General features: G+C 42.1%; 1 protein-coding gene across 1 annotated transcript; it reads right to left on the reverse strand.

The window, feature by feature from the left end:
• Nucleotides 1–1,029: 1,029 nt before the first annotated feature.
• plvapa (plasmalemma vesicle associated protein a) lies at nt 1,030–7,684 on the reverse strand. The gene is given in 8 exon segments (XM_078263957.1): nt 1,030–1,371; nt 2,441–2,498; nt 3,170–3,404; nt 3,406–4,074; nt 5,532–6,250; nt 6,418–6,475; nt 6,991–7,477; nt 7,596–7,684. Coding segments are annotated over 7 exon segments (2,151 nt in total). The 5' UTR covers nt 7,369–7,477; nt 7,596–7,684; the 3' UTR covers nt 1,030–1,337.
• Nucleotides 7,685–10,991: the final 3,307 nt, after the last annotated feature.

The raw sequence follows: 10,991 nt of genomic DNA on the forward strand, positions 1-10,991 counted from the left end.
ATTTTCCAGTGAAGTCGTTTCAACGCGTCCTGTGTCTCTGTGAGTCTAATAAAGAGACTCCCAGAAGCATCCAAACAGCTGACCTTTAATATCCTCACAGCTACCCCTGCAGTGAGCTGCACATCCCAAATGTGGAAAAACACTATGTTAAACAAAGGATATCCTTTAGACGGGAAAGAGCTCTCTCCCGTTGCTCAAGTCTAAGTGCTGTATTTATTAATTGGCGCCAACACACAATACACTCTTGGTTCGTGAATTGAAAGTGCGCTCCCATCCTTTCACAGTGCAACAAACAGGATGTTTGTCTGTTCTCAAGCTGGTTGGTTTTCCTGCTCCGTGGTAACGTTGTACTGGTCCAACTAAAAAATACATGTGCACTGTGCTAATTCTATGATCCATGTCAATAATACAATTTAAAACTCGGTAACAGACATGTAAGGAAAGTGCCATTCATATATCTGAAAATTTTCAGACATGGGGTATTTTTCTTTATACACCAACAACCCTGTTTGTATTTTTCTATATTCATCTCCATCTCTTTGTTTTTTAAACCAAAAACAAAGAATAAAAGATTCAATCCGTCTGTTTTCGCTGTTTCAATGCATGTTTTGGGAAAGGTCATAGCACACATTAGATACCAAGACCATACCAGCCCCCCCCGTCATGCGTTCTTTATAAGAGATATGTTGGGATTTTATTCAGGCTATGGATATCCGTGTTCTCTGCAGTGATGTGATTCACATTGTTTTTACCAATAGCATGTATACAAGAGCGTTTCCAAAAGTTCCTCCCATTTGCCTCAGGCCTGCTGACAGGTTGGCAGGTAAACATAAACAGGCTAGAGGGTTTAAACTGCGTCGCCAGTAACTCTCGCCTGAAACATTACATGAGGGGTGGGCCAGTCATTTTTAGGTAATTAGCAACACAATAGGTGACGCACGCGGGGACAAACAGTTGTTTCCGGGTCTGCGTTGGATAATATCTTGAATAGCTTTGTTTATAGAGAAGAGACAGCCACAGTTGATGTGCTTATGTTTAATCAAAGCTTTTATTTGTATGTAGTCTAAAAATACAATATATGCGTATTCATATTGTGTAGACACAAATCCTTAACACACAAACTTCACATTTAACATTCAAAAAGTGCAAAAGTTATTCAAATTACTTTTCTAAATGCATATCGAAGTATAAACTGTCACAACCAGTGTATAATATATGGTGCATTTATTGATATAAAATATGAGCACTCAATATGAGAAGCTTACATTGAGCTGTGCTTCATAGATGCAGTGGGAGACAAATCTCCTTTAAGCTTTGGCTTTTCTAATTAAGGTGGACTAACCCAACATTCTGGAGAGATCTTGTTTCTCCCTGGAGGAAGAAAGAAAGAAAGAAAGAAAGAAAAGTTATAACGTTTCTTGATGCGACGCTAATGAGTGAGTTTATCACATCTTTTTGTCAATGGATACGTCTTCTGATATTTTATGTGTCTTATCGTCAACAAATTTAATAAAAGTAATTGTGTGCACATCCCACCTTCTGGCAGGTGCAGGACAAATGAAAAGTACTTAAAGCGAAAAAATTTAATGTCCGCAACACTGCTTTAAACTCCCATATTTAATATAAATTGAAAAAAAAATGGGACCCAGTAGGGTCGAAACTTGAAGTTTAAAGCAGTGTTGCGGACATTACATTTTTTCGCTTTATCGTCAACAAATCCCATGAAATAAACCAAAACCAACATTAAAAGTATTGTGTAGTCAAAGCCTGATTTAGTTCATTTCTTAATTTCCCCCCAGAAACAATAAAAACACATCAATGAGCCTGCACTGTTGCACTGGGTGACATGTTCCTTCATTACAATCAAAAAAAAAAAATCAAAAGAACTTAATTTTTCCCGTGAGGGCACTTCATTTGTGATCAGGCACATTTAGACACAACATACAACAATATATAGTCAATAATAATAATTATACCCAAGAATAAATAAATAAAGCAGTCACTCCTGCATACACTGTCCTGTAAATACTCATTAGAGCACCAAATGTATATTAATCCGCAAATGTATATTAAACAACAAAAATAGTTCTTAACAAATGCACTATTTAGATCCTGTTGTGTAACATGTGCTAAAAACTACAGTGCCCAGCTGTTTTAGAAAATCTTGAAAAAAATTTAAAAAAATAAAACTATATATTGGTGACCCGTTACGTCATTTACACATTTATGTCTTCAGTGGGAACCAGTGGGTTTGTGGCTGGGTGCCACAGACAGGGTACGGACATCAAAGCATTGAGAGACATTTCAAGGGATTTGCCGACAATATCAAAAATATAGAGAATATCTCTTCTGTGCACCCACTGTTCAGCCTGCAACAAAAACACCAGCAACACTTTAACATTCACTCTCAACCTACAGCTCAAAGACACTTGATACTCACTCTGGGCCAGGGGGGTTGATGAGGCGTTGCAGATCTATAAGGTGCTGAGCGACGCCCACTGTTGGTTAAATACAAGAAGTTTGTCATTACTTAGCCATGATCCAATCAATCAAGCTGCATTTATGCTTAACAATACTACATAAATGCTAACAGTTAGCATTTCTAATCTAAGGCTACAAACATTAGAGCCATTCATTCAAGGCTTGAAGAGGAATTGTTAATAATGGAGTTTGAACCCAAATACATACTTTGAATACAAATGAATGGTTGCAAACTGATTACTCCTGATGTTTGTTTAAAGGGTCAGTTCACCCAAATTGTCAATCTATCTTGCAGATAGTTTTGGGTTTTATCAACCCAGGTTTTGAGATATCTGTCATCCCTGAGAATGGCGATGAATGGAATTTCACTTGTGCTACCTAAAGCATTTTAAAAGATAAATAATCAACAGCAGCTTGAGATGCTTCTGCAGAAATATTTTATTCAAAACTTTCAACGCTTTAAGAACAACAAATACATTTCCATTCGCCTCTGTTGTACTGGGGTGGGAGCAGAATTGGTGGATTTCTCAAAACCTGGGCAAATAAAACCAAATGTATCTGCATGGCTGGATACCACCTGGGGTATGAGGTACGTGAGAAAATATTTTTTGGGGAATCTGGGTAATCCATACCTTTATTTAAAAATGCCCCAGCATAGTAATGATAAACTGCAGGTATATATTCTTACCTGAGCCACCTCCTCCCAGTCCACTCGTTCTTCCTGCACCAAATGACGACCCAGTTCCACCATAACTATTCCCAGTGGATGGTGCTTTCCCTGTTCCACTTCCTGGCTTACTCTGTCCTGAGTTACCGATCGCAAACCAAGCAAATGGGTTGCTGGCTGGCCCACTTTTACTCGTTGCCCCAGTCGCCCCAGAGGACGACCCAGAGGAAGAACCTGAGGAAGAACCAGAGGAAGAAGCCAGAGGATGACCCAGAGGAAGAGCCAGAGGATGACCCGGAAGATGACCCAAAAGGGTTTGAACCTAAGCCTGAGGAGCTTTTCATGCTTGATGTTGGCTTATTCAAGCCTATCCCGCTTGACCCAGAGGATGACCCAAAAGTTGGAGAGCCTCTCCCACTCTGTGCTGGGTTATTGGAACCTGTCCCACTTGGGCTAAGATTTGGATTTGACGCTGAGCCAAAGCTTGGGTATCCTCCCCCAGTATTGAACCCTGACCCGGTGGAGCTACCTGACCCAGGTGACAAGACGGACGAACTTGAAGAGCCTGCCCCGATTGATCCTTGTCCTAGCCTATTAAATCCTGACCCGCTGGAGCTACCTGACCCGGATGACAAGACGGACGAACTTGAAGAGCCCACCCCATTCGATCCTGGCTTATTGAATGCTGACCCAAAGGAGCTACCTGACCCACTTGACAAAACAGATGAGCTTGACGAGCCCGCCCCATTCAATACTGGCTTATTGAAATCTGACCCAAATGAGCTCAATCCCCCTGACCCTGCCCTACTAGGCTGACCCCCAATAGAAGAGCTGGACGAGGCAGAGCTGGATCCACCACCGAAGCTCCACCCAGGCTGGGACTGTGTGCCTGACCGAGAGCCTCCTGCAAATCCACCAAAACCTGTCTGAAATAAAATAAGAGCAATGTTAATATGGGGAAAAACTGATTATAAACCATTTGTTAAAACTAACTGGTTTTTTTTTTTGGTTAAAACTTGTCTACTTTGATCAGACACAAAACGTGATAATATCGACTTACACTACCGGTCAAAAGTTTGGGGTCACTTAGAAATTTCCATTCCACTCCATTACAGACAGAATACCAGCTGAGATCAGTTGCATTGTTTTTTTAACCAGGGCAGCAGTTTTCAGATTACATTACGTGCTTACATAATTGCAAAAGGGTTCTCCAATGTTTTCTCAGTTAGCCTTTTAAAATGATATCAGATCAGTAAACAGAATGTGCCTTTGGAACATTGGATGAATGGTTGCTGATAATGGGCAATGTAGATATTGCATTAAAGATCAGCCACCCACTCAGATCAGCTGGCATTCTGTCTATAATGGAGTGGAATGGAAATATCCAAGTGACCCCAAACGTTTGACCGGTAGTGTACATTTTCGGTTTTAAGATGCAAAACCCCTGACTTAAAGAGCATCATAGAGCTTCTTCATATCTAAGTATAACTGACAGAAATATTTACCCAGTTCTCACCCTTCTGCCCTCTTGTACTTTACTGGCAGACAACTTCCCTCCCCCACCTTCTCCTCTGCACTTAAAGCTGGATCATTTCCAACAACCTGTCAGGCTGCTTTAATCTCATGCATCTTATGCAATATGTTAAGATCTGAAAGCACTGTGATAAGTGCTTTGTTTGTATTGTAGTATTTCTACAGGTGTTACATAAGCAACTCTGTCTTCTGATACTGCAGAGATGGAGATTATTATTGACAACAAAGCTCAAATGTGTGCACAAAAGGATCTAATAGCTGCACAAATGCACGCAGATCATTAAATATGACAGGGGTTTTATACCATGCATGACGATAACCTGTATAGTAAATGACAGTGTACACGTTACATTATATTGTACTATATTAGAGAATCTCCACCAGCATTCCTTTCATGTAACATCTGCTGTTACTAGGGCTGTGCAATTAACCGAATTTTGATCGCGACTTCGCCACCCTAAGATCACAAAAACAATGTTATTGAAAATAGCGATTATTTTGCACATTACGTTTTGCAAGTAAACTCTTATTTTGTCTTGTGTTCTGAAGAGGAATACAAAAAGTAAATGTGTAATCGTGTTAAATAATTTTTTTCATAATCATCGAGCAGCCTGAGCTGTTGCCGTTTACAGCTCGCAGATAGTTTCCTTAATTAAACTCTTATTGTGTTCCCTCCTTTTAACTACCTTCACTGGCAAACAGCTTCACTAAAAAGTTCAGGATGTTTTACAAGATTGTTCTTGGTATCATGGGTCTCATTTGAATAATCAAACGCTGAACGAAGAACACAGAAGAGCTCAGACGGCCCTACAGAGCGTATAACATGCTCATTTAATCAGTCAGGTCTTACCTTAGGTATGCAGGACATGTTGAGCTGCTTGATTTGCTCTGTAAGGTGATCAACCTCTTTACTTTTATATTTGACATTGTTTCTCACGACTTCCAGTTCTCCACTAAGCCTCATCTTGTCCACCAGGAGTCTCTCCTTCTCCTCGTCGTGTTTCTGCTGAAGCTTGCCTAAGTTCTGTCCGTGCTGCAGGATCAGGCCTGTGCGGTTCATGGTGCACCAGCGGTAGTCGTCAGACAGTCGCCAGTTCTCTGCCTTCAGACGGCTGCTTTCTGCCTGGATGGCTGACACCTGTCCTCCCACACTATCCAGGTAACGCTGGAACTTGTCTTCCACTTCCATGGACAGGCTGGTGCAATTGGTGCGGATCTGCTCCAGGTGGTCCCTCTGTTTGGGACAGGTGAGCTGGAAGGCGATGTGCGAAGGGAAGAGGGAACTGATCTTCTCTAGGAAAGCCTTGGAGACATTGGAAATGCCACTCAAGGACTGGGCGAAGTCATCTTTGCATTTCTGCCTAAAGAACTCCACCTCCTTTTCATGCGTGGATTTGTCCCTCCGCAGACGGATGGCCTCCAAGCTAATGGTGTCTCTCTCTTTGGCCGTCTGGTCCATTTCCATCCTCATCCTCTGCGTTGTTTGTGTGAAGTTGGACTCCACAAGGTCAAGCCTGGCTTTCAGTCGTTCACTCTGCAGCCCACAGTTGCAGTTATCTGTAGATTTAACTGCTTAGAAAAAACAATAATGACAGAAGAGAACAGAAGTAGACAGATCTATCTTTCTCTAAGTGGCAGTTTTTGAACTGCAGGTGAGAAATAGGGACAATAGCTCAATAGTCTCATTTAAGTATTTGATTATTTTTGGGATTGCATTGAAGAAATGTCATACTTACATGTGGTTGGGAGTCGGGCGATGTTCTTGTAATAGTTCAAATCTTTATTGCAGTCTAGCTGTTCATATCAGTGAAAGAAAAGGTGTTTTAGGGATTTGTTCTAGACCAGTTGCAAAATGTAGACAAACAGGAAAAACTATTTAGAATGTACAGTTTACCTTAGTCATTATTAACCAAAATGATTATGTTTTTTAATGTCTTACAAATACTCTGACATGTGGGTTCAACACTTAAGTGCTACATGTAATAATTATAATAGAAAATAATCTGTTGGGTTGCCGCTTGTTCTGAAAACTATAAAGGAATATCTCAAAACTACATTTTACAATCCTATTTATTGAAATACAAATACAATTACATTTAGACAGTAATTAGTGGTGCTGAGGCTCAACTTGACTAAAGCATTGCAGGTATATTGATTGCTATTTTCCTTTCATCTGTAACTTAGCTTTCATTGACACACCTTATTTCTATGGCTGTTGAAAGGGTACGAGTTCAATTCCAAATAAGACGTCAAAGTTAAAATACTCCAGACAGTAATGTGCATATAGAATATAATCAAAAGTTTCTCACCAGGTTTTTGTCGAGTTCTTGGATAAAGATCACTGAGAGGTTTGAGAAGTGGCGGAGTCTGACCAGGTCCCAGTCGTTGCGGGCCTTCTCCGTCAGGGTGGTGTTGAGTAAGTTTGTCAGGTTCTTCCTCTGCAGCCTCAGGGCCACATTCTCTATGGAGAGCCGGCTGAAGCTCTCCTCCAGGTCCTGGATGCGTGTCGTGGACGCCGAGTCCTGCGTCTTACCGTAGACCAGGAAGAGCACGAGGCTAACTATGATCAGAGACTGAATGAGCGAAGAGAAGAAGAAGACAATGCGCATGTAGTAGCCGCAGCCCTTGCCCTTTGAGTGGTACTGCATCTTCTTCTGCGGGCTGGACTTGGACACCCTGCTGTACATGGATGCTGATGGCTAAAGGAGGCTCAGAGAGAAGTGGTAAGGCTCGAGGATTACCATGAGTGGCCAGCCAAGTTCAAACAAGGCTCATGTCAGCTGCCTACTCAGCACTCTGCAAGCCAAATGAACAATAACACAATGTTGAGTTATTTCAGACCAGTCGGTGGATTTCACAGTCCATCTCCTGCAAAGCTCACGCCCCTTCCTCTGACAAAGCCAAACACACTTACAGACATGGACCAGACGTTTCCTCTCAGCAGTGTTGATAGCATGAGAATTGATCAGATTGGGAGTGAGGTGTAAACATGCATAGGAATTTATAAACTCCTCTGGCTACACACTCCCCATGATGGGAGGTCGTCCTGGCCTCAGTCCCCTCCCTCCATGGACCATCTGCCCCTCCCTATGCAGAGGTTATTCTCTCACACACACACACACACACAAATGTATGTAGAGTACGAGCCGTGCCACAACACCCCCCCCCCCCCGACACACACGTGTTGAACCCATTTCAGTGTTGAAAATGTTCCCAGTCACAGCAAAAAGAAAACATTTTTGATTTTTGGAATCAGCATCATTTCATAAGCATTTGGTGTTGAGCAAATTAGTATGAACCTTTATAGCGAGAATGCAAAACAACACCTCCTGTTTTCTATTGTAAAAACCAACAGGCCATAAAGACCCTTTAGCAGACTAACTGTGCCAAACTTATTTTTAATGGGATCATGAGCAGTGTTTTCCGGTGCACAGCATGTCGGAGGACAATGGCTCATGTTGTTCTTGTGACGTTGTCTTGGATGCCACGAGTCTCAGTCCAACATAATGACGTGGGTAACCTGCCCTTTGTCGCGCTGGACGGACACACACGGGCACACACACACACGCACGCACACACATGCATGCATGCACACAGACGCACGCACACACACACACACACACACACACAGACACACAGAGACAGAGACACATACTTATAATGAAATACAAGAGCCTGACAGTAAGAGCCACAACTTTTTCCCTGCCAGGCATTGTTGACGTGCCAGGCCTCATCTTGACAGGAAACAGTAATTCATAGAGGAACTGTTGATGGCCAAACCTGCAGCAACCTTTTAGACGAGATCATAGATTAAAGGCCCTGAGAAACGCAGGATATCAGAGACAAATATAAGAGATAAACAGTCAGTGTTGATTCAATTGAGGTTGAAGTGGATTGTTTTTATCGTCACTGCTTGGAAATATTTTAGATGTGTTTACATTTTGGATCCATTCATGGGATGTTGCCAACCTGGCTGACACAGCACTCTCAAATCATTAACAGAGGCTTGTTTTTAATTCAGACGCCTCACTAATGCCTTGTATATCAGCTAGCTCTCAAGCAATGAAATAAATACAACTTTTATAAAAAGAGAGAGGGCATTCCACTCAGCTTTTCTAATTTGTGTCCAGCAGAAATAACACTAAGCATGAAATAAAAGTAAATAAAGTTGGACCAGGAGCTGACAGTCATACACTGAAACAGAGGTTCAGTTACGTATCATGAGATTTTTAGGCCAACATAAATCATGAGAAATTCAATATTTTCAGTCATTTGCATTTTTTGCTGAGTTAGAGGAGACGATTGATACCACTCTCATGTCTGTACGCTAAACATGAAGCTACAGCCAGTTAGCTTAGCTTAGCATAAAGACTGGAAAAAGACGCCTCGCCTGGTTCTGTCCAAAAGTAACAAAATTCACCTGCACCCCTAAAGCTAATCATCTCTTTACTTATCTAGATCTCTGCAAGAAAGTGAATAAACATATTTCCCCAAATGTTGAACTATACCTTAAAAAGTAACTAATAGTTATATTGTTAGCTGACAATACAAATCTATTAAAATAAAAGTGGAGAACAAATTCAGGTTTGTTTCACTGCGAAGAGCAAAGATGTAGTCATTAAATCAATTAGGGCTGCACATTATATCGTTTCTCTTTTCATCGTCATCGTGATATCAACTGGCGCAATAAAATCGTGAAAGGCTGCGTCATATCGCGAAAGACACTGAGATTTTGTGTTAGTTGAAAGAATAATATCAGTAGAAAAACTACACTTTAAAATGTAACTCACTTTTTTTGTGGTGCCCTTTTATATTCAATTCAGTGTTCAATTTGTTCAATAAAAGAATGTTGGAAATGATTTCCTTTCATCCATCCATCCATCCATCTTCGTCCGCTTATCCAATATCGGGTCGCGGGGGTAGCAGCTCCAGCAGGGGACCCCAAACTTCCCTTTCCCGAGCCACATTACCCAGCTCCGACTGGGGGATCCCGAGGCGTTCCCAGGCCAGGTTGGAGATATAATCCCTCCACCTAGTGCTGGGTCTTCCCTGAGGCCTCCTCCCAGCTGGACGTGCCTGGAACACCTCCCTATGTAGGCGCCCAGGGGGCATCCTAGACTCCCAAACCACCTCAACTGGCTCCTTTCGACGCAAAGGAGCAGCGGCTCTACTCCGAGCTCCTCGCGGATGACTGAGCTTCTCACCCTCTCTCTAAGGGAGACGCCAGCTACCCTCCTGAGGAAACCCATTTCGGCCGTTTGTACCCTGGATCTTGTTCTTTCGGTCATGACCCAGCCTTCATGACCATAGGTGAGGGTAGGAACAAAAACTGACCGGTAGATTGAGAGCTTTGCCTTCTGGCTCAGCTCTCTTTCCTTTCATTTGTTTTAAATTCAACATGCAAAAGTAAAGTTAATAAAAATGTTGTTTCACTTCTTCAGAACATGGCAGCAGTGAGATCCTATCAGCTTCCTATCAAACATTCAAACGATTAAATATGATTTTTAGAGGCTCTAGTCGAACCGTTTGTGACAAAAAAAAATGTAAGTTCCAGTGAAAACAGTTTATCCAAACCACCAAAAATACTCAGTACATTTCTTCCCCGAAAAGCTAAATCAAAAGCTGCCATGTTGGTGTGAAACAGCCCAACTTGGCAGCACCTCATGGGGAACAGGCCAAAGCTGCACACATCCCACACAGCAGCCAGTTACTGGGGTGGGGTGTAGCATCTGCTCCTGTCGCTGACCTTACACAGTTTTAACAGTACTGTATGTACAGTTTTTGGATGGGCTCTGTGTGTCACAGATTACCATCTTTACTGGGTCAGGCAGTGAGGGAACAGATCTCCATTGTGTTGGCGGTGTTTAGTGTATGAAATGTTCTGTCAGACACAAAGCAAACTCAAGTGTTTACAGCACGTGTCAAACTCAAGGCCCGCGGGCCAAATCCGGCCCCTCGCACATTCTGATCCGGCCCCATCAATTAAGGTTAACAATACATTTTGGCCCACCTAGTTGTGCGCCAAACCAAAAACATGGGAAAACTGTTTTTCAACTTGCAATTATGCGACACTCAAAGCAGAATTTTGGCAAATTTGCTGACTTTGAGACTCAGAAATTCCCACAGAAGCAGAAAGTTTGCATGTTCAGGCTGTGAAAGAGGTTGTGAGTCGGCTGTGTAGTAACCTACTTAGAAAATGTAATCATTGTTTTGCTCGATTCGAATTTTGCTAAATTCTAGAAAGGCTTTGGAACTTTTTTGCTCACTTTTTCAGGGCTTTATGTGGACCAAGCTGTAAGTGAGAAAGACT

The sequence above is a fragment of the Sander vitreus genome, chromosome 12 (genome assembly GCF_031162955.1).
Source record: "Sander vitreus isolate 19-12246 chromosome 12, sanVit1, whole genome shotgun sequence".
Taxonomy (NCBI): Eukaryota; Metazoa; Chordata; class Actinopteri; order Perciformes; family Percidae; genus Sander; species Sander vitreus.